General features: G+C 54.0%; 1 protein-coding gene across 2 annotated transcripts in view; it reads left to right on the top strand.

Annotated features, from left to right (window-relative positions):
* Positions 1-1,061: 1,061 nt before the first annotated feature.
* TBX4 (T-box transcription factor 4) overlaps positions 1,062-23,105 on the top strand; it is a 40,211-nt gene continuing 18,167 nt past the window's right edge. Inside the window, exons 1-3 of one of the 2 annotated variants that reach the window (XM_029081599.2) lie at positions 1,062-1,090; positions 7,669-7,824; positions 11,349-11,443. In XM_029081599.2, the coding sequence (XP_028937432.1) occupies positions 7,672-7,824; positions 11,349-11,443 (248 nt within the window). In that variant the 5' untranslated portion in view covers positions 1,062-1,090; positions 7,669-7,671. Of the gene's footprint in view, positions 1,091-3,786; positions 3,934-7,668; positions 7,825-11,348; positions 11,444-23,105 lie in introns of those variants that run through there. The other variant, XM_029081598.2, reaches the window with a different exon arrangement.

Below are 23,105 nucleotides of genomic sequence, written 5' to 3'. Positions count from 1 at the left end.
CTATTATTATTTTATGTTTACTATGTGTCCAACACTGTTCTAAGCAACGAGGTAGGTACAACTTAATCAGGTTGGAAACAGTCCCTGTCCCATATGGGGCTCAAAGTCTAAGTAGTACAATATCTGCCCCTATTTCCTTGGGCAAAGTGAAAAAAAACACACAGCATTGGGAGAACTGGAGGAAGATGACCACATGATGGATGCATGATGGAGGAACCAGGTATATGTGATGGCAGAGGCTTTCCAAGAGCCGGGGTGGGGGTGGGGTGGGGGGACTGACATAAAGGGACTTGGGCTTCCCAAGGGGACATCTGAATAGAATGTGTCTGGGGGCAATAAAAGTGTTGCACTCTCTTCTCACAGTCACATGGGCCCAGATTTCAGGAACCTTGATTGCAGAAACCATACTGCCGCCTCCACCCCTCGATGACAGTCTTCCAGCCTTGAGATGCCACTCACTCCTGAGTCCGTATAAACACTGATGGGATCCCAATTGCTTTCCCCTCGAAATGGGGCTTGGCCAGTGCCATGTGTCCTTGGTTAGACCCAGCCAAGAGCTGACCCCAAATCCCCAGCAATCTGGCCCCGAACCACCTGGCTTTGGCCCAATTCCCTGCTTGGCTCCGGTCATGGCCTGGCAGAGCCGAGAGAGCCCCGCTCAGGGCTTAGGTCGCAATAACCCCAACCCATCTACCCATTTTACAGGTGGAGGTCTGAGGGATACACACAGACACAAAGATACAGACACGCACAGAGGAATTGATGAAAGAACCCAGGGGTCCTGGCATCCAACTCAGTGCACTCAGTCTGCTGGGGCTGAGGGAAAGGCGTTGGGAGGACTGTGCCCTGGGAGTTAACCCTTTCCAATCCCTCGAGGCCTGGGAGCAGTGGAAACCCGTTTTTCCCTTTTCCTCCTCTCCTCCCCCTTCCTCTCTTTCCCTCCCCCCCCCCCCCCGCCCCCTTTCCCCAGCGATCTGGGCCCCAGCGCTTGCAGAGGCGGCGGATGGAGAAACCTCGGCGCTTCCGACGGGACGGTCGCCGTTGGCCCCAGACCTAAACGTTCTGCAACGGCTCGGAACGATCGGAGCAGGTAGGGGGATTTGCGGGTGATCCGGGGCGGTTGAGGGGTGTGGGGCGGCTTATCCAAGCGCTTAGTACAGTGCTCTGCACACAGTAAGTGCTCAATCAACACGTCTGAATGAACGTGCTCGGGTGGTTGATGGGTGCCGGAGGCTGAGAGGTGCGGGAGGCCTATTTCTCTGAGGTTTGAGGTTTTCCGGCCTCCCCCCGCACGCGTGCGACCAGAGGTCACCCCTCAGACCACAGAGAAGCTCCCGCTAGACGGAAGAGTTGGAGGGAGGAGGGATCCCCGCAGACCCGGCCCGCAGGGGGAGGAAGGGAAGCGGGGTGGGGAGGCCCCCGACAGTAAAACTCCCCCACTCTTCCCCACTCCCCAGGGGTTGGGCGATGACCTTTGAGGGCCCGGAGCCGTGGATCCTCCCCGAGGGCGACCTAGCCCTGCAGGGCTCCGAACCCAGGGACCCTCCGGCTCCCAGCCCTTAATCCCCCAGGACTAGGAGGGGTGGGGGTCCAAGAGGAAGGGACGGGAGCCTTGCTCGCCCCCGGACCCATCTCTTGATGCCCGCCTTCCCGTGGCTCGGGGAGAGCCAGTCCCTCTGCCCCGATCCCAAATGTGGGCTGGGCCTCTTCGGGTTTTCCTGACAGGTTCCCTCATTCTCTGACCCCCGTTTCCGTGGGGGTCCCCAATAAAATCTCCCCCAGAACTCAGGGAGAGGCCTGTTCCCCAGCTCCGGCTTCCTTCTCATCCTCCTCCCACACTTTCGTCCCAGGACCAGAGAGGAGCCACTGGGGAAGGGGGCGGCTGGTCCCCGGCGTGGGGTTCAAGCGCCCAGTGAATTTTTTCTTTTTCAAACGCGGCGGCGGCCGCATCTTCCGAATAACTCCGGACGTTTGAGCCCTCTGGGAAAAATCCTGGACAAATAGGGCTCAATCCGGATTGAAGGCGGGAGTAAAAGCGATCCGGATTGAAGCGGGGGGGGATGAGGCCCGAAGCTGGTTTCAGTTCTGGGGGCGGTGGTTAGGGCCTGGGGCTTCGGAGCTTCTCTGGGGTCTGGGAGTTGGGGCCGGGGGGCTCGAAGAGGCCGGGGCGGCAGGGAGTTATTAGGGCCTCCAGGAGTCTGGGGAGGCAGCGAGTTGGGGCCTCCAGCCCCCCGGTTCACACTCCCCCTCCCCACACCCGCGCTCCGGAGTAAAGCGGCTGCCATCCGCCACCCAAGGGGAGGGGCGTCTTTCGGGCTCGGTGGGGGCGGAGGGGGCAGGGTTGGAGGTGGGAACAGGGGAGATAGGGGTCCTCGGCGTCGGGGAGACCCAGAATCACCTCCAGAGGACCCCCACCCGGGTCCGCGGGCTTTGGCGGAAATTGGGCCCAAGAGGGAGCTCAGGCCTAGAAAGTGGCTAAGGGGGAAATCCCGGAGGATCCGTTCTCACCCCCAGCCGGCCCATGACTGAGCGTCAGGACTCCTGGACTCTGCTTTTGGCACGACCCTCCGCCTTTCAGAGCCTCATTTTCCCCCGCGGGTCGGGGAGAGAGGGTGGGGAGGGTGACTGGGGCTCTCCCACTCCCTGTCTGAGAAGCAGAGGCCAGAGACCCTCCATTAACCTAATCACAGGTGGAAGTAGCTGGAGTGTGCAGAATCGCTCGAGGAGGGTGGTATCATCCCTGGGGCGTTTGGCGAGGCTGCAGTTCTGACCGTGGTTCGGGGGACCCTCCGACCCCGCACACCAGAGAATGCGGAGCCGCTGGGTGGTGCGGGAAGGTGCAGTTGGCTCGGGAGATGCGGGTGGGACCTTTTTCGGGAGGCCTTCAGAGGCCTGCTCGGTCAGTCTATTGGAGATTCACTGGCCACAAGTCTCAGCCGGATTCGGGGAAACCGAACGGCGAACTCGTCCCCGGTGTCATCTACAAGCTGTGGCCATGCGAGGCTGTGCGCGGTAGCTGGGGTGCTTGGAGCTGAGGTGTAAATGAGGGTGAGGATGGGAGAGCCCGTGTTGATGCGACCGTGTATCAGGGAATCATTCCGTGTAGGCCCGCGTGTCTCGGGCTTACGGGTGTGTTTCCTCTGTGCGTGTGACTGGGTGTTTGCGTCTGTGGAGGGTGTCTCCTGGGCATCGGGATGTGCGGGATCCTGCGTGTCCATATGATCGTGACCCTGCATCTTGCGGGTGCGCCCGCGTGGAACCGTGCCTATGTATGCGTGTGCCTGTGTGTGAGTGTCTGTGTGGACCGGGCAGGGCCTGAGCATGTTCCCCCATGTGCTTCTCGGTTTCCCGGTTGTTCTGAGAGTCAGTGAGGTCCCGGTTTTGGGGTCCCCGGCCCGGCCCCGCTCTGCCTTCCTAATCTAAACCATGCGGAGGCCGCGGGGCCTTGGCGGATAGTAGAGGCCGGAGCAAAGCCTCCCTCGCTAGCTCCTCGGGTTAGGGGCTCGGGGATGCCCGAAGGGAGATGCTGGTGGTGGGGGGGCGGGATGGGGTCTGCCCGGGGGATACTTGCTTCCCCCTCTCCCCCACCCTGGGGAGGGGAGGGGGCGGCAGACGCGGCTCTGATTGACAAGAGCAACGTCAGAGCAGCGGGGGGGAGAGGGGGGTCGGGCCGGGGGAGGGAGGGAGAAAGGGAAGGAGGGAGGGAAGGAGGGAGGGAGGGAGAAGAGGCCCCAAACTGCAGCTTCCCGAGGAGATCAAGGGCCAGGCTCCAGAGCGGGGATGTGTCCGGCCCCGGGGGCGCGGCGGGCGGCGGGACACTGACTGCCGGCTCCGAGCTCGGGACCCCGGAGTCCCCCCACCCCAGCCTCCTCCCTGCGGGCCTCAGGAGCCGCCGGATGCAGCAGGCTAGCTAAAGTCCAGCCGCCTGCCGGGGTAAGTGTCCCCAGCCGGGGGCGGGAGCCGGGGGTGCAGGGGAGAGGGCGGGAGGGGGACCCCAAAGTCCGGGCCCGGAGCCGGGCCGACCCTTACTCCTCGGGGCCCGGGCCGCTGGGAGCCCACGGACCGGGCCAGGACCGGTCGCCGAGAGAGAGGAACAGGGGTCCGAGGTGAGGGTGGGGGGTGGATGGGGGTGGCTGCCTTGACCCCGGGGCCACAGGGTTGGGGCAACAGGACAGGGACTCCGGAGCCCGGACGTTAGAGACCGTCGCCAGGCGATGGAGGCGACTTGACCGACGAAAGGCGCAGAGGAGAGAGCGATGGAAACTTCATTAATAACGGAACCCAAATGAAAGGAGCCGTCAGGCTGACAGAAACGGCAGTCCTGGGATTAATCCGAACAACCCAAGGGCCGAAAGCGAGAGTAACCTCAGGAATAATGACAAAGCGGGATCATATGACTAATAATAAGAACAACCAAAGAATTAAGAGGAACAGGAGCTGTATTTAGCCACACGAGTCAGGCCCCCAAAACGGTGGTAGAAATAGTTAACAGTGATAAAGGGAGGTGATGATAATGTGATGGATAATGATAAAAGAACTAGAACGATCGGAATAACGCCAATAATCATATAATTATGATTGTGATATAACGATCACAATATTAAGAGCCATAATTTTGTGATTAATAATGCCACCCGAGGAATGAGTACAACGCGGGTAGAGTTAGAAAGTTAACAGAAAACAACCGAAGAGAAGCTGACAACACTTAACATCAGTAAAGGTCGCGAAAGCCACGGGAATATTATTACTATTGCTACAGGAATAAAAAGAACGTGTGAATCCAAAAATCAAAGCTCCAAATATAGGAAAATACTAACCAGGAGAATCAAAGGAATAAGCGGGATAATAAAACCGAGATTGGCATTCCCGAAACAGCCAGAAAGGTGCAAGAATGCGTCAGGATCAATACTGGCCGTCAGAGATTTAGGGAATCGCAGTGGCAAAATTAACAAACTTAGCACAGTATCACTGATCACCAAAGTCCAGGAGCAGTTGCAACAATGGTTTAATATTGCCCGAGTTGCAAAAAATAAAATGTCAAACAATGATAATCCCAAAGAGAGTAATAAGACCAACAATGGGAATACTAATAGGGATAGTGCAACTAACAGGCAAAGATAATAACTCTATTGGTGCTGAAAACTTGAATAACAGTAACCAGAAAAATAGTAATAATGCGGAAGTCTGTACCAGAGTAAGAAGAATAGTCCCGTTCTGAATGAGATTCACCCACCCAGACAGAGCAAGATAAATATCATTACTAAATACAAACATACCAGCCAGAACAGTAATAGCTTTCGTCACGCCGTCAACACTGCGAGAACAATCTCCACGAGGCGAACGACAAAGATCAGAGCTACAAGAAGAATTTAGGGCGCTAAAAATGCCAACGAAAGTGGCCAAGGAGAGAGGAACACTGTCAACAGCGTGGAGGAAAGCAGCGAGAAAAGGAACCACCGTAAAGGAATAATGCGCCAGAGTAAGAAGATGAAGATCGTCGTCAGACCGGCTAGCACGATAGTGGTATCGGGGTCGGCGATGGACAGGGGACCAGAACGGCGACAAGAACGCCGGCAATCGTGATGGTTTCCACTGGCCGGGCCCTGGTGAACGTGAGCAGTGCGATGGAGGGACTCGAGGTCACTCCCGCGACAGTCCCCCACGTGTCGACAAGGGGAGATCCAGGCCTTTCTGCGACAGCGGGCCTTGAAGGACCCTGGCCTCGGACGTCTCCCGCCCCATCCTTCGGGAGCCTCGGACCTCAGGCCGGGGGGTGACTCTGGGGCTGGGTTGCGGGAGCCTCGGGCCCTGTCCTTCTAGACACCGGTCGTCTAAGGAGCCTGAAGGCCTGTGGATGCTGCTTCCTGCAGAGCAGAGCTCAGAGTGGGAGAGAGGGTTTTTTTGGAGGGTGGGGAAGGGCTTGAACGCTGCTCTCTGTGGCCGCTCGCACCTGGGACCACATTCACCGGCCTTCCTCCCCAACTCCCTGAGACCAACCGGTCCGAAACCCGGGAGTTGGGGAGGAGGGGTTCTGGTCCTGGTGCTTCTTTCCCATCTTGGGAAAAGACCCCGGAAGAAGGGACTTGGGGTGCGGCAGGGAGAAGCCTGGATGGGGGGGAAGACCTCGCAAGACGCCGGCGGTAGAGGTTAGGGGAGGGGGCGCCTCGGGAGCGGATGGGCCATGTGCGGTAACCTCACTATGGGCAGGAAACGTGCCTGCTTATTTTCTTGTGTTATACCCTCCCAAGCGCTTAGAGCAGGGCTCTGCACATAGAAAGCGCTCAAAAAATGCCGCCGGTTGATTGAGTGAGCTCGTGTGTCTGCCTGTCTGTCGGCTGGTTTGGTCTCTGAGCAGGCCACTGATTTCACGGACTTTCCCCAGTCACTTTTCTCCCTCCGGTTGCACTTGGCTTTTTCACCCACGGAACCGGGGAAGGGCCAGAGTGGGGCGGGGGGCCTGTTTCGCGGGGGCAAAGCCTGCAGAGGGAGAAGGCCGCAGCTTCCCTATCGGGGTCGCCGAGGCTGAGCCGAAGGAGGAAGTAACCCCGGCACCCGGGCGGAGGGGAGGAAAAGAGGGGTTGAGGAGGGGCAGGTGGGGTGCGAGGGGATAGGGTCAGGGTCCCAGGGAACGAGCCGTCCGCCTTGGGCCCTCAGCAGACTAAGAATGGGAACGGGGCTCCATTCGCGGGCAGCAAAGAGGGTCTCCAAGAACCCCGGCCTATCCCCTCTCTCGGGGCCTAGTTCCTACCTCGGCTCCGCTAGTTGCCAGGGGGCTCCAGGCAGAGTTTCGGACGGACCATTTCCCTCTTTTCCACTAGAATTCGGTCCACTGACGGACGTCTCTACTGAGGGTGTCATTGGGCCGAGATAGAAGCGATAGGTTGCCACAATGCGCTGAAAATAGGGGAATCGAGGAGTGTGAAACGAAAAACGCGGCAGCAGGGAGAACGGGGCTAGGGGGTGGGCATTTGAGGGACTAGGGACTGATGAGAGGAGATCGGGACCGTTTGGGGGAGACTGAGGAAGTCGAGACAGATTTGGGAGGATGGGACAGATTGGGGAGCCTAGGACAGACTGGAGAAATGGATGAGATGCTTCTTAGGACGCCAAAACATCAGACTCAAATCAGTCCTCCTGACCTCGCTGGCTCCTCCGGCCTGGCTATTGGGATATTCGTCCTCCACACCCAGCACACAGTGGAAAATCGAGGCAGCTACCTGGTTTTTTAGAACGGAAGGGAAAGGGGATCTGAACAATCTGGATGATCGTTTCAATTTTCTTCGGATCGGCGGAGGAGCCCGGGGGTCTGAGACCCCAGGCCGGGGTAGCTTGTGGGAACAGGCCCGGGGGTCAGTTTCATTTTAACTTTTTAATAACATAAAAGGAGCTTCCCCAGAGGCCTTCTCTCACCCTACTCAGGGCCAGTAGCCGCTTTCCCTCTACTTTTTCGGGTGTGCCGAGCTGCTTGGTCCCCGAGACCGAAGTCGCTGTATAGGGAGGTCAGCGGTCAGCGGACGGGAGCGGACCCCTTGAGTCCGGGAAGGCAGCCCGGCGTTTGAAGGCCTGGGGGGGGGGGGTGTCAAGGCTCCAGAAGGGGTTCAGCGGAGCGATCTAGTGTCACGGTCCGTGGCGCTAACCCGGCTGTCCGTCTGTCCATCTGTCCGGCAGGAGATGCTGCAGGAGAAGGGCCTGTCGGAGAGCGAGGAGGGCTTTCGGGCCCCGGCCCCCGCGCATGGAGAACCGGCCGCCGGGTCGCCCGCTTTGGGCGGCACCGGGCTAAGCGCCCCCCCGCTCAGTAGCCCGCAGGGCCAGGACACCGAGCAGGTAGGAGATCGGGACAGGGACCGGCACCTGGGCCCGGGAGAGGGGCTCAGCCCGTTTACTCTCCTGGCTTGTCTGGTTTCGTTGATTTCGGGTATCTCCGGGTTGCCTAGTAGGCGAGCGTCGATTGCTCGCGAGGCAGGGCCGGGGCAGGGTCACTGGGGCATCTCTGCCCGTCTGTCTCTGTCTCGGGGCAAGTCGACCCGGGCTTCTCTCCGCCCTCGCCCAGGGTAGCCCCTCAGCTTTCTGCACTCCGGGGCTTTCTCTGTCTCTCTCTTTCTCTCTGTCTCTCTCTTTCTCTCTGTCTCTGTATTTCTGTCTCTCTTTCTCTGTGTCTCTCACTGTTTACCCTGTCTCTCTCTGTCTTTCTGTCTTTCTCTCTGTGTCTCTCACTGTTTATCCTGTCTCTCTCTGTCTTTCTGTCTTTCTCTCTGCCTATCACTGTTTTTCCTGTCTGTCTTTCTCTCTGTGTCTCTCACTTTTTCCTTTCTGTCTCTCTCTGCCTTTATGTCTGTCTTTCTCTCTGCCTCTCACTGTTTTTCCTGTCTCTGTCTTTCTCTCTGTGTCTCTCACTTTTTCCTCTCTGTCTTTCTTTCTGTCTGTCTGTGTCTCTCACTGTTTTTCCTCTCTTCTCTCTGTTTTTCTCTGTGTCTCTCACTTTTTCCTCTCTGTCTCTGTCTTTCTGTCTGTCTCTCTCTGTCTCCCTGTCTCTCTTTTTCTCTGTGTCTCTCGCTGTTTTTCTCTCTGTCTCTGTCTTTCTGTCTGTCTCTCTCTGTCTCCCTGTCTCTCTTTTTCTCTGTGTCTCTCGCTGTTTTTCCTCTCTGTCTCCCTGTCTCTCTTTTTCTCTGTGTCTCTCGCTGTTTTTCCTCTCTGTCTTTCTGCCTCTCTTTCTCTCTGTGTCTCTCAGTGTTTTTTTCTCTGTGTCTCTCTGACTTTCTGTCTCTATCTTTCTGTCTCTCTCTGTCTGTCTTTTTCTCAGTCTCCCTGTCTTCCTGTTTCTCTCTCTGTCTGTCTATCTCTGTGTGTGTGTCTCTGTCTTTTTGTCTTTCTCTCTGTGTGTCTCTGTCTTTCTCTCTGCCTTTCTGTCTCTCTCTGCGTCTCTCTCACTCTCTCCCCCATCTCCAAGGATCAGAGTCGTGCCGGGTCTCTCTCTGTCCCGGGTCAGGACCGCCCTCTCTTCCTCTCCCTTCCCCTGGGCCGGGCTGGGGCTCCCGGTCTCCCCCCAACATCCCGGGCTCTCCCCAGGGCCCTTCCCTCCCGAGCCGCCATAAAAATCAAGAATTTACTGCCCCAGACCCAGATGGCCGCGCCTATAAACGTTTCCCTTTCCCCCGCGTCCCCAGCCCCCTCCTCGCCCGGCGCGCTATCGGCGGGGTCTGGTTTGCTTTGGAGCTCCGCTTTATGGGCCGTCCGGGCGGGTTCAGGCCAGTTGGCTCTCCCCGCCCCGCACCCGGGATTGCGGGGCTCGAGGGTCGCAACCCCGCGACTCCGGAGCTCCCAGCTCCCCCCATCCCCGCGCCCGGCTGCTTTGGCGAGGCCCGGGGTCCTACCCGCTCCTTGCGTCGCCCGTGTCTACACGGGAGCAACAGGTAAAAAGGGCTCCATCGCACTCAACTATGGGCACCGTTCGTGTTCCCAAATGCCGCTTTTGGCGCACGTTCCCTGTCACTGGGCAGGAAGCGGCCGTCGACATTCCCGGGCTACAGTGCGGGAGAGCAGGAGGAGGGAGGGGATGGGCAACGGTCTCTCCTCCGTCCCATCACCGCCTTTCCTGGACTCCCCCCACCCCCGCCCAGCTCAAAGCCCCCCGAAAAGGGGTCAGACCGGACAGGCCTGGGGCGCTGGGCTGGGGCGGGGGTGAGGCTGAGGCCCACTGGGGTCTTCAAAAGGACCCGCTGGAAAGACATGAAAGGTTTGGGGGTCGGGGGGCGAGGTCGTATTCCATTCATTCAATCGTATTTATTGAGCCCTTACTGTGTGCAGAGCACTGTACTAAACGCTTGGAAAGTACAATTCTCTCTGTCACCCTGGGCAAAGCGAAGCGGAAAATGGAGAGATTTATTCGATTAATTCGGGATGGAGGTGGGTGTGTGTGTGTGGAGGGGACACGGAACTCCCAACCCGTTTTGAGGTGAATTGTAGCCAATGCGGTTTTTTTTTCTTCTCGAATTTCTTAGTCACCGGTTAATTGCCAGAATTTCTCAGTTCGCTTTCCGGCGTGAGGTTCGGTTTGCGGAGCCCCAATTTCTAGAATAATTCAGATCAATGGTGGCTCTAGGGTTGCTGGAGGCTTGGGCAAGTGTTACCTTAGCGCTCAGTCGGACATTTTCGATTGCAGTTTGTCTTCGCCCTCGCCATAAGTTCCAGAAAGAGCAAAGTTCGTAACACGTTGGGGAAAGAAGGAATTTCCAACATTGACCTCATTGCCTATTCTTGAAGCCTCTACTGTTTAGATCCGAAGAGAACCCAAAGGACAAACTGCACAGCCTTTTCCCCCCATTATCCGGGAAGTCGGAGAATAGCGGGGTTTTATTTAATACGGGTTTTTGATTTGAGTTAACCCAGGTAGAGGAACATCTGTCCATATCAAGGCCCAAGAATTGGAGTTGGGGGTCAAAGCGGCTCCCCGTCGGAGCCGCGTAGCGACCACTTCCCCCGTGTTTTATTTTTCCACCTTCGCAGGAAGGACCGTATTCCTCTTGGCCCCTCCCGTTCCCCTTGCCCCGAATCAGTGCGGAAATGTAGTTTCGTGAATTAATAATAAATAAAAGACCCCTGCTTTGGAAAAAGATGCATTCGTTTCTAAAATGATTCTTCAACATATTCGTTTTTAGTTCATTGATCTAAAAAAAGCCCGAAAACAAAACTAACGTGCGAGACTGTATTCCAGGTACCGCGGACCCCGCCCAGAGAGATTTCGTAGTATCCGACTTCCTCTTTCTCCTAAACTTCGGAAGAGACAAGTCGGGTGGCAGGTGGGAGGGTGGGGGGCTCTGAGAGGGAACCCCGCTACCCCTAGGTTTCAGCTTTGCATCTCCTTGGCGCTGATTGCTAGGTCCGGAGCTAGCTAACACACCTCTCCCTCCCTTCCCCAAAACTTTGTCTCAGGTACTACTCTTGTCCGATATCACCGCTGCTGATGTCAACTCCATCAGTTCTTCATTCGTTTCCCCAAAGCCCTCAGGATCTGGTTTTGGCCCCCGGACCCCCGAAAACGGACTGGCCTCGGGAAAACTCCATCTACTCGAATTTCCTTAAGGCGGGCGGAAAAGGGTGTGAACGGGGTTCAAAGAGAGTGGGAACCCCCTCGGGATTGCTTTACGGATTTCTGGAGAAGAAGAGGCAGGAGAAGGAGGGAGGGGACACGGATTCCTGGATCTTTGGACCTGATGCTAATTTTTCAAGGGCCCAACTTGTCCGACGGGGCTGAGAGAGGGGTCGGTGCAGGCGGAGGGTGGGAGACTGAGGTTCAGGGGTCCGGGGCCGGTGTGAGCCATTTCCCTCTCTCCCCCCTCCACTCCCCTCAGACCATCGAGAACATCAAGGTAACTCTGCACGAGAAAGAGCTGTGGAAGAAGTTCCATGAAGCGGGGACCGAGATGATCATCACCAAGGCTGGAAGGTCAGCAGGGGACTGGATGGAGAGAATGTGTTGCGGGGGGGGGGGGCTGGGGAAGAGGGAAAAATGGATTGGGGGCCTTGGGGAATTTGGGAAGGAAGGTCACGTCCCCGACTCCTCCCTCCAACCTGAGCTGTGGGTTTCTATGTCCAGAACAAACCCAATGGAGAGGTTTCACCCCACAACCCAGGCGCCCTCGGAGGGATGAAGCCTCAGGGCACGCACGGCCGGACCTCACTGATGGTACTCCGGTGCCCAGGTATAGCCAAGGGGAAGCCCGTATCCAAAGCTGGGACCGATAGAGAGACAGAGGCACGAAGTGCGGTGATGCAAGCTATATGAAAGGAAGCACTGGGCTTCTAGAGGGAATTGGGCCTCTGGCTTCAACTCTTGGGGTCTATCCCGGCCCTGGCAGAAAACGGGGTGTTGTCCGAATTGCATCCACCCCTCTCTCCATCTAAATGAGCCCTTGAATTCATTCAATAGTATTTAGTGAGCGCTTACTATGTGCATAGCACTGTACACCCACACCAGCACAAAGCATCCTTGAAACCCCGTCCTGTCTAACGGACAGGGGAAGGAGAGAGTTATGATTCCGGACCCTGCCAGAAGGGAGAAGTGGGGGTTGGATGATTTTTACTGTAATATACAACATGGTGGTTGGGAGGGTTAGGGACAAGGTTGGTGTGTGTTGGCGGGGGGGGCGGCTCGGTCCCCGGATGTCCCCCTCTATTCATTGCCGGACTCCTTCGGGCGGAGGCGGTGGAAGGCGAGGGGAGAGAGGGCGGGGTGAACCGCTCTTGGGTCGGCTGCCAGGAGCGTGATTTATAAAGTGGAAACATCTTTAAAATGCGCCGGTGTCTGTGGGAGAGTACGAGGGCCAGGAGGAAGGAGAGAGAGGAGAGGCAGAGAGGGATTGAGAGAGACATATAGGCTATGCTTACAGGGGCAGTGTTGAGCAATTATCAGGCGAATTTGATTAATGTAGTCAGTCTATCTGGGTCTTTTGGATCCCTAACTCTTCTATTTTCCTCAATCCAAAGGTTATTTCTTCCCTCCCTCAATTACGAGTATTACCCCAACTCTATTCCGCTTTTCCTGTGGAGAAGCATAACAAAAGAGTTTTTAAGTAATCCCCGTATTTTTCTTTTATGATTGGGAGATCGCCTCAATTTCCCTCTGGGTTTTGTCGTGAGAAAGATAGCCTAGAGTTGTGAAGTGGACTGGAATAGTTCTTTCCGAATTCCATCTCCCCACCTGGAGGCAGAAAAATTCCCATTTGTTTTTTTTTCTGGTAAAGTTAGCTGGAGGGAGAGGTAATATGCCCTGAGGGGTAGTGAGTCTGGCAACATAAAAAGGGGAAATATAGCAATTTTCATGTAATTTTAGGCAGTGGAAAGGGCCAAACTGGGTAATTTTTGAGGAAAATATTCACTTTAAACTCAGAATTATCCCGATAGGCCGTCTATGATGATCAAATTAAGTGTATCCATCCCATCTCTCTACTTCTGTGTGTGTCTATGAAAGCCTAGTTCGAGAGCTTCGAAGGCAGAGGAAAAGAAGAGGGAAACATTTTATGTTGCAGGAGGTGGGATCGGGCTAACCGTTAGTGTTCCCCAAAAGGTTATCCCCTCTTCACCACCACCCCTCTTCCCTCATTCTGCCACGCTGTTTTGCTCTAGCTGTAGGGAATCTAGGTCAAAGGTAGGGAGTGAGACGGATCAGTGTGGAGAAAAGATCAGATAGAACGATTTGGGGGCGAGGAAGTCTACCTGAGAATGGTAGGTATAGTTGCTTATACATCAGGGAGCATAAGCAAATGACCTCCCATCCCCCACAGCAAACCCCCTCGGGACGCCTGGGTATCTTCTGCAGCATCGTAGCCTCCGTGGCTCTCGAGAGAAATTTGTCCGCTCCTTTCAGGGTGGCACCTGCCTGACACTAAAACGAACTGACGACAAAACGAACTGACGACAAAGTTTTCCCGTTATTTACGGGATGAGGACGTAAAACTCTTTTTGTTTCCCTAACAGAGATCATCTTTGCCTTCATTCTTCCTCTTTCCCTAGCCTCTTTCCTTAGTCCCTGGCCAGCTCCCTCTTCCTCTCGTCCTTCCTCCCTCCAAGCTATCCCCGGATCCCTAGTTTGGAGGCTTCACGGGCTAGAACTGGACGTGCAACTTTAGGTCTCACTTTTCTTCCCTCCGTGACAGTAAGGAATACGCACAGGGAAACGCATGTGTACATATGTGTGTTCGTGCTGCGCGCGTATGGTTTGTGCACGTGTAGGTTATGCATGCGTGTGTGAACGCGGCGTGTGTGTACCGAGCCTATTCTGCTTGTTTTCTTTGGTCTTCACGCCGGGGCCTGGGATGGGATAGCCCCTTCTTGCCCGTGGGAAAAGAGCAACAGATCCCGGACCCTCCCCTGCCCCGGGAGTGTACGAGGGCCAGGAGGAAGGAAAGAGGGAGAGAGAGGAGAGTCAGAAAGGGACTGAAAGAGACACACAAGGGCAGTGCCTGGCCAACCAGTTGGAGTGTTGAATCAATGAGCCGGGTCATTTGGGATGTGTATGTGTGGGAGTGGGGGGGGGGGGAACCCCTCCGGTGGCCTGAATTATCCCACTTATTTTGTTATATCCCCAGGTCAACCCCAAATTGCTCTACCCTCCACCTCACTGGGCAGACTGGGATGAGTGTGTCTCACTTCACTGGCGATTCGGGACGTGCTCCCGTTTCTCTGCAATTTAAAAATCAGTCCTCCTTGCTTGGGCCGGATGAGAGTTATTCTGCGCGGATGCAGGGGGAAGGACAAAGCTGAACTGGGGTGGCTCCTCCAGGCCTGCGGACCGGCGGTCCAGTGGCCCTTCTTTGTCTGGACTCCGGAAAGGAACATTTTCCTCCGCGTCCGAGACTCTTGCGCGGCGGAACGGGTTTTCCACCAACGAAAGCAGCGTCTACGGGGCACGAGGGCTTAAAAAGCGGTAGGAGTCGGTCCCTGTCATGTGTAAAACTGATAAACAAACGATCGTAAAGAGACAAAACCCAAATACCGGCCAGTCTCTCTGTCCCTTACCTGCCCCTGGCAGACAACAGAGTCCTGGAGACTTCAGGGAGTTTGCTCTCTCCCCCATCCTCCCACGGTCACTCTCTACCTCCCACTTCTCCCCATCTCCGCGTTCCCCTCCCCCGCTTGTGTGAGAAACAACATTTTATCCCAAACATAGATAAAAGTGAGCTCCGCAAAAAATTTAAATATAAACCTCCTAAAATGAAAATTTCCTAACCGTCTGACCTTCTCAGCCCCGGGTCACGGTTCTGCCACCAGATTAATCTCCCCTATCGGCCCCGTAGCCTGTTGAGTTCAATGTTGCTTGTGTTAGTGACAGTGAATTTGGGTTTGAAAAATGAACTACCGATGAGAACTCCTGTTGAACCTGTATTGTTTGTTATTCTGAAGCAAGGATCTGGCTCGGGCTAATCCCGGACTTCAAAGCTAACGGCCCTCTCTCTGTATACAGAGCGTCAGAGCCGAGTGGCGTGGGTGATAAGAGAAATAAGGGGCAGTAGGGTTTGGATACACTGGGAAAACGGGACCCGGGGATAAAGCGCTTTGATCTCTTTTAAAGTATTTTCTGAAAGCAAGAGTCTATCAAAAGGAAATGCCATCAAAAAAAAGCTAAGAGAAACAGCTGACCTTCCTAAAATGGCATTAGTCCCCCCCGGTCCTCTCCTCATCGCACCCCGGAAAATATTTCTTTAAGATGCTCTCACTGGATCAGAGAACATTTTTTCCCCCTCTCAGGAAAAAAAAGGAAGTATATGAAGTCAGCATTGTAAATAGTTTTCGAAAATTCCGGCTTCAAAAATTCCGTGACCCCACCCACATTGCCCCATAATTATGGTATTTGTTAAGCGCTTACTATGTGCCAGGCACGGTACTAAGCGCTGAGGTGGTTACAAGCAAATCGGGTCGGACACCTGATTCTTATTACTCTCCCCTGAGTGACTGATTTGTTATTTCAAAAGAATTAATTGATTGACCCCGACATAGACATGGTCCCTGCCCTCGAGAAACTTCGGGCAATCCACATCGACATATGTAAACGCACGTAACAATGATAAAAATCGTTTGAAGGGGAGAAGTGGATTATGGACATGAGGGTTAGTCAATCAATCAATCCATCGTCTTTATTGAGTGTTTACTGTGTGCAGAGCATTACACTAAGCGCTTGGGATAGCACAATATAACAGAGTTGGTAGACACGTTCTCCTCCCACAACGAGCTAACAGTCTAGAGGGATAAACCTTAATTTGTCATAAAAATAAGGTGTTTCTAGCTCCCCAGTAATCCGTTCCCAGGAGTGCTCCTGGGGAAGGAGGAGAACGTTTGGATGACACACAGTACCCCACAGTACCCCACATATAGAGGTCACTGACGCCTGGAGAAAGGGTGGAAAATGAGAAATAGGACCCTCAGCAACTCCAGCACCAAGGGCTTCCTGGGACGAGATGATCATTCTCTGAGGCAGAGAATCAATCATCAATCAATTGTATTTATTGAGAGCTTTCCATGTGCAGCGAACTGTACCAAGCCCTTGGAAGAGGATAATAAAAAGCAGAGTTGGTGGACACGTTCTCTGCCCACAACAAGTTTACAGTCTAATGGAGGACTCTGGGCCACTCCAGACCAGCTGGTATCATTCACATGCAACAGACTATGGACCCAAGGTGCCGCTTAAGATGAACAAAGTCTTAAAAATAATATATGCCAATTTGCATTTTATTTTGTACCTCACTGGCAAAGAGCAGGGGAAAGTCCCCCTTAGTTGAAGTGGGTTGAAGTTGGATCAGCTGAAACTCCCCCCCCCCCCAAAAACCAACAACAAAACAGATGGTCTCAGTGCCAACAGACAGCAACTGCTCCTGGTGCATCAGCTTCTAGGAAAAGCCTTCATCTATCGAGTCAATTTGCTGACTTGCCCCTTCCTCTTTGCTTCTGTCTCTGCCTTTTCTCTCTTTCCACAATTGTCTGCCTCTCTGTCCGTCTGTTTCCGTTTCTCCTCATCCCTCTAGTACGCAGGCACTTTCTCCAATGGGCCATTTTACCGTTCCCTTTGCTCAGACGGGGAAACCCCTATATTAGATAGGGGATTTTGGCCAAGGTGAGAAAAGGGGTCAAATGACAATCATAGTCGCAGACAGAGACTGATCCAGCTAGTTAATCTGTCAGAGTTGGCTAGAGATGTTGGGAATTCCATGCATGGAAATGGCTGCTATTTCATTTATTCATGCTTGAGTATTTATTGAGTGCTTACTAGGGGCCGAGCACTATACTAGGCGCTTAGAAAAGTTCAATAAAAGTAAAAAGATGGGGACCCCGCCCTTTAGGGATTTAAAATCTAGCGGAGGAGACGGGCAGACATAAATTGTATCCCGACAGTGGGAGGGGGAGGAAAAGTATAAACACAATTGGTAACAGCAAGAGCACGGAAAAATGAAATAAATTCAAAAGGGAATAAAATCGAAAAAGGGCTGTTGCGATGACGCGATTAAAGGTGGTGAAAATTAGCTGGGGAAAACCTTTTGGAGGGGGATGAGATTTCAGGAAGACTTTGAAGTGAGGAAAAGCTGAAGTATGGTGGATTTGAAGGGGATGAATGTGAGCAAAGGATCGGAGGCCGGAGATGTCGGGGGGTGGGCACAGAAAGAAGGTCAGTTTAGGAAGAGCAAAGAGTGCGAGCTATAGGGAAAGCAGAGGGATAAAGAATGAGCCGATGGAGCCCTTAATAGTAATTATAGTATTTGTCAAGCGCTTACTATGTGCCAGGCACCGTATTGAGCCCTTAAGACAATAGTCGGGAGCTCTTTGGAGGATTTTGAGGAGTCGAGAGGTGTATGTCTTCAGAATTATTGCCTCACTATTCCCCTCTTCCCTGTCTGAAGAAACTTCAGAGCCATGCGCATCCTGCGAGACGGAGAATTGCTCGGAGGGCCTTGGCTTCTAGTCGTTATTACTAGGAGGTGAGAGAGACGCATGGAGGGGTGTACTCCAAAGTTTATCCTAAAACCATTTCCGAAAATGAGATACAGTGCTAACTTCACCCTGGCCCGGCCGCCCGGCCTATTCGATGCCCAGGGAAGGGGCCACCACTGACCTGTCCCCGGAGTCGAGGGGAAGGAGGGGAAGGGTGAGGAGGGGGCTTTGGAGCCCTGCTGAAGCCAAGCTTCACCCCTGGCCGCTCTGCACCCGGATTGTCACTCCGAGGCTCATTCATCGTGCCTGGCAGGGAGTAACTGTTATTCTGACATCCTTGAGCCACCGGTGATATTCGAGTATTTCTCACAGACACTAAAGCTGAGCAGTGCAGACATCCCGGGATTATCTGGTCACTCGCTAATGGCCGAACCCCGGCTGTGTAGGCAGCAGGGCCAAAGCGGCGGCTGCGGAGTTCAGAAGTGAGATTCGAGGGCCCGCGTTCGCCAGGGGCCTATCGGTTCCCCGCAGGCCACTGGCTTTGGCGGGGACTCAGCTCTCCCCCTCTCCGACGCCACGATCCTGGCGCCCGTGGGAGGATCTGCGGCTTTGGTCATTCACTTCTCTTTCTCTGCGGCTGCTGCCGAGGCCAGAGGTAGCCGGGGACGGGGACGGGGTGGACGCCAGCTTCACTGGTGTATTTCTTGAGCGCTTAAGGTGTGGAGAGGCCTGCACTAAGCCAGGGCTTAGAACAGTGCTCAGCGCTTGGAACAGTGCTTGGCATTTAGTAAGCGTTTAACAGACACCGTCGTCATCATCATCATCATTAGGGAAAGTATAATATAGCATTATAACGGAGTTGGTAGACGTTTCCTGGCCTCAGCGGGCTTTCGATCTAGAGGGGGAGACAAGATAAGCAGTGTTCTGCGCACAGTATGCGCTCAAGAAATACGAAAGAAAGAAAGAAAGAAAGAAAGAAAGAAAGAAAGAAAGAAAGAAAGAAAGAAAGAAAGAAAAGAAAAAACAGCAAGGGTCCTGCTTGCCCCCACTCACGAGCCAGGGGATTTCTCCCCGAGTCCCGGCTCCGGGGGGTGTCGGGTCGACAGAAAGTGGAAGAAGGGACCCAGGATGGCCCAGCCTGTAGACCCCCAGCGAGGAAGGACCCCCTAAATCAGCTTCTCTAGCCTTCCTGATTTGATCCCTTTATTCACCCCCTAACCCCACGGCACTTACGAACATATGGGTAATTTATTTATTCATATTACCGTCAGTCTCCCCCTCTAGACTGTAAAATCGTTGTGGCAGGGAACGTGTGTTCTAGTGTTGTGTTGTACTCTCCCAAGCGCTTAGTACAGTGCCCTGCACACAGTAAGCGCTCAAGAAATGCAATGGACTCGGGCTTTCCCAACAGGGAATGAGGGAAGCCTCTCGAGTCCCGGGACATTTCCTGTGACGGCTGAAGGATTTCGGCCGCATTGGGCCCGCTGGCTCCCGGGCCTCTCCTGGGAATCGAAAAAGGCCGGGATCCAAGGACAGTTTCCCTACGGACACCGGGGCTCCCCCGCGCCCCCCGACCCCTCCCCAGGATTTCAGAGCCGCATAAGCAGCCTGGGAAGTCAATCAATCGTATTTATTGAGCGCTTACAGTGTGCCGAGAGAGCACTATACTAAGTGCCTAGGAGAATACAATAAAGTAATATAACGGACATGGCCCTGCCCATCTCGATCAGCCTTTCAGAGCCGCGTAAGCAACCTGGGAAGTCAGTCAATCGTATTTACTGAGAGTTTACAGTGTGCAGAGCATTGTACTAAGCGCTTGGGAGAGGACAATAAAACCATAAACGGACACATTCCCTGCCCACAACAAGTTTACAGTCTACAGTCCACGGCCCCAGATCCGGGAACCGCGGAGACTAGGCGCAGCCGAAAAAGAGGGAGGTCGAGGCAGGTGCACAATGCAGAATGCCCCTGCCGTGTGGTGAGTGTCAGGGGTGTCCTCCCTTGGGACTCAGAAGTCATGGGTCTAATCCCGCCTCCGCCTCTTGTCACCTGTGTGACCTTGGGCAAGTCACTTAACTTATCTGTGCCTCAGTTACCTCATCTGTAAAATGGGGATAAAGACTGTGAGCCCTACGTGGGGCAACCTGATTACCTTGTATCTACCCCAGAGCTTAGAACAGCACAGAGTAAGCACTTAACAGATACCAACATTATTATTATTACTATTATTATACTGGCCCCGATGTGCCACAACCCCCAGCTGTGAAATCTCCCAAGCGCTCAGTACAGTGCTCGGAACAGAGTAAGTGCTCAATAACTCCTTCAAAGCCTTATTGAAGGCACATCTCCTCCAAAAGGCCTTCCCTGACTAACCACCCCCTTTTCTCTTCTCCCACTCTCTTCTGGGTCGCCCTGACTTGCTCCTTTTATTCAACCCCTCTCCCAGTCTCACAGCACTTTTGTACATATCTGTCATATTTATTTACTTATATTAACGTCTGTCTCCCCATCTAGGACTGTAAGCTGGTTGGGGGCAGGGAACGTGTCTGCGTATTTTTCTGCTGGACTTTCCCAAGCGCTTAGTGCTTTGCCCACAGTAGACGCTTAATAAATACTATTGAGTGAATGATTGATGAATGAAAAAAGAGACACAGGACCAATTTCTCTTCGCTGCTGTCGCAGGCAGCTGGGGGATGTGATAATTTTATTTATCCCTTCGCTCTTCCCCCCTCCCAGCCCCAAAGCACATATGTACATATCTGTAATTTCATTTACTTGTATTGACATCTGTCTCCCCCACTCTAGATTGTGAGCTCATTGTGGGCAGGGAATGCCACTGCCTATTTTACTGTAATGATAATAATAATGTTGGTATTTGTTAAGCGCTTACTATGTGCAGAGCACTGTTCTAAGCGCTGGGGTAGATACAGGGTAATCAGGTGGTCCCACGTGAGGCTCACAGTCTTCGTCCCCATTTTACAGATGAGGGAACTGAGGCTCAGAGAAGTTAGGGGACTTGCCCACAGTCACACAGCTGACAAATGGCGAAGCCGGGATGCGAACCCCTGACCTCTGACTTCCAAGCCCAGGCTCTTTCCACTGAGCCACGCTACTTCTCCACTTTCCAAAGCGCTTAGTACAGTGCTCTGCACATAATAAGCGCTCATAAATGACTGACTGAATGAATGATTGTATGCTCGTCGTTGACAGGGAACGCGAATGTGTCTTTATCGTGTTATACTCTCCTGAGTGCTTAATACGGTGCTCTGCCAACAGTAAGCGCTCAGTATATACGATTGAATGAACGATTAACCGTACGCTCGTTGTGGGCAGGGAAGGTAAATGTGTGTGTTTATTGTTGTATTGTACTCTCCCAAGCGCTTAGTACAGTTCCGTGGACACAGTAAGTGTTCAGTAAATGACTGACTGATTGACCGTACGCTCGTTGCGGACAGGAAATGTGAACGTGTCTGTTAATTGTTATATCATACTCTCCTAAGCGCTTAGTAAAGTGCTCTGCACACGGTAAGCGCTCAATAAATACGATTGAACGAATGAATGAATACTTGACTGTACTTTATTATGATGATTATTATGATTATTATTATTACTTTCGTTGTGCACAGGGAATGTGAATGTGTATGTTTATTGTACTGTACTCTCCCAAGCGCTTAGTACAGTGCTCTGCATACAGTAAGGGTTCAATAAATGACTGACTGAATGAATGAACGATTGACCGTACGTTCGTTGTGGACAGGGAATGTGAACGTGACTGTTATATCATACTCTCCTAAGCGCTTAGTAAAGTGCCCTGCACACAGTAAGCGCTCAATAAATACGATTGAACAAATGAATGAATACTTGACTGTACTTTATTATTATGATTATTATTATTGTTACTTTCGTTGTGCACAGGGAATGTGAATGTGTATGTTTATTGTACTGTACTCTCCCAAGCGCTTAGTACAGTGCTCTGCACACAGTTAAGGGTTCAATAAATGACTGACTGACTGAATGAACGATTGACCGTACGTTCGTTGTGGACAGGGAATGTGAACGTGATTGTTTGTTATATCATACTTTCCTAAGCGCTTAGTAAAGTGCCCTGCACACAGTAAGCGCTCAATAAATACGATTGAACGAACGAACGAATGCTTGACTGTACTTGATGATGATGATGATGATCTTCTCGGTGTTTCGGTTACCTCATCTGTAAAATGGGAATCGAGACTGTGAGCCCCACGTGGGACAGGCTGATTCCCCTGTGTCTACCCCAGCGCTTAGAACAGTGGTCGGCACATAGTAAGCGCTTAACAAATACCAACATTATTATTATTATTACTTTCGTTGCGGACAGGGAATGTGAATGCGTCTGTACATTGCAGCACTGTACTCTCCCAAGCACTTAATAGAGTGTTCCCCACGCAGTAAGCGCTCAATAAAGACGAATGAATGAAAGATGGCACGAATGAATGAATGCGATTGAAGACGGATTGATTGATTGATTGATTGAACGAACGAACGAATGTATGAATGAATGGGCGAGGACTTGGGTCCTGCCCCTCGCCCCTGGGTCGGGCCGGGCCAGGCCGGGCGCTCGGTGCCTGTCGGCTAAACGTCCGAGGGGGAGCGGCTCCTCGGCTCCTCGGCAGGCTGAAGCCCTTTCCCTTTCGCCTCCCCGTTTTAGGCGAACGTTTCCTCTTTTCAAAGAGCCCTCAGGTGGCCCGCCGGCCCCCATGGCCACCCGAAGAGGATGTCGGACGATGGGGGCCGTCGTCCCGGGTCTGCACGGGTGCCCGTTGCCCAGGGACCGGAGGGGAGGCCGCAAGCGGCGCGGGCCGAGGCCCCTGCGCCTCCCTTCCCTCCCTCCCTCTCGTTCGCCCCGGCTAATTACTTGGGAAACATCTGGAATATATGCAGGGCACCCGCGAAGGGGGCCCGCGCGGAGCACAGCTGGAGCCGCCCCCATTTTGTGGCCCGAGTTGGTTACAAAATGGTCGCCCGGAGCCGGGGGAAGAAGGCGGGCGGGGTCGGGGGGCCACCGGGCCTACCCCGCCTTCTCCCCTTTCACCCCGGTCCAGACCCCCACCCCGCTCGGGAGAGGTGCAGCAAGGGCCTCCCGGAGGAGCAAGTGCGGGGCAGAGGCCCCCCCTGCCCCGCAGGTCGCTGCAAGGGATGCGGGGAGTGGGCAAGTGGCTCCCTCCACCCTTCCCCGGGGTCTCCCCTCGGGCCACGGCGCTGGCTGGGCTTTGCCTGGCGCTCAGGCCTCGCGGGTTGGGGCCCCCCACCCCTCCCCATGGCCCCGTGTTGTTTTTGGAGACATGAGCGGGCGGCTGGTCACACCAAAGTCAACAGGCCCGTTGCCCGGGGAACCTGGCGGCTCTTGGCCTCCCCTCGGCCAGTCCTGTCCTCCCCACTCCCCCCGACCTTCGAAGCCGGGGGCTTCCTGCTGTGCATGCCTGCGTCAGCGACCTGGGGGGAGACGTACAAGATGTCCTTTCACCGCCCACCCCCCCTCCTTGACAGGGCCCTGACTTAGGGGTCCCCACGGGGAACATGGGCCCGGTGGGTCGGCCCGGAGGCTGGGCTTCCCGGGCCTGGGCTGCCCCGGACCCCCAAGGGGCCCTGCCCTTCATTCGGTCGTATTTATTGAAAGTTTACTGGGTGCAGAACACTGGACTAAACACTTG

Source organism: Ornithorhynchus anatinus, chromosome 17, assembly GCF_004115215.2.
Source record: "Ornithorhynchus anatinus isolate Pmale09 chromosome 17, mOrnAna1.pri.v4, whole genome shotgun sequence".
Lineage (NCBI taxonomy): Eukaryota > Metazoa > Chordata > Mammalia > Monotremata > Ornithorhynchidae > Ornithorhynchus > Ornithorhynchus anatinus.
The sequence above is the reverse complement of the archived record's forward strand: the minus strand, read 5'-3'. Positions and strand labels throughout refer to the sequence as shown.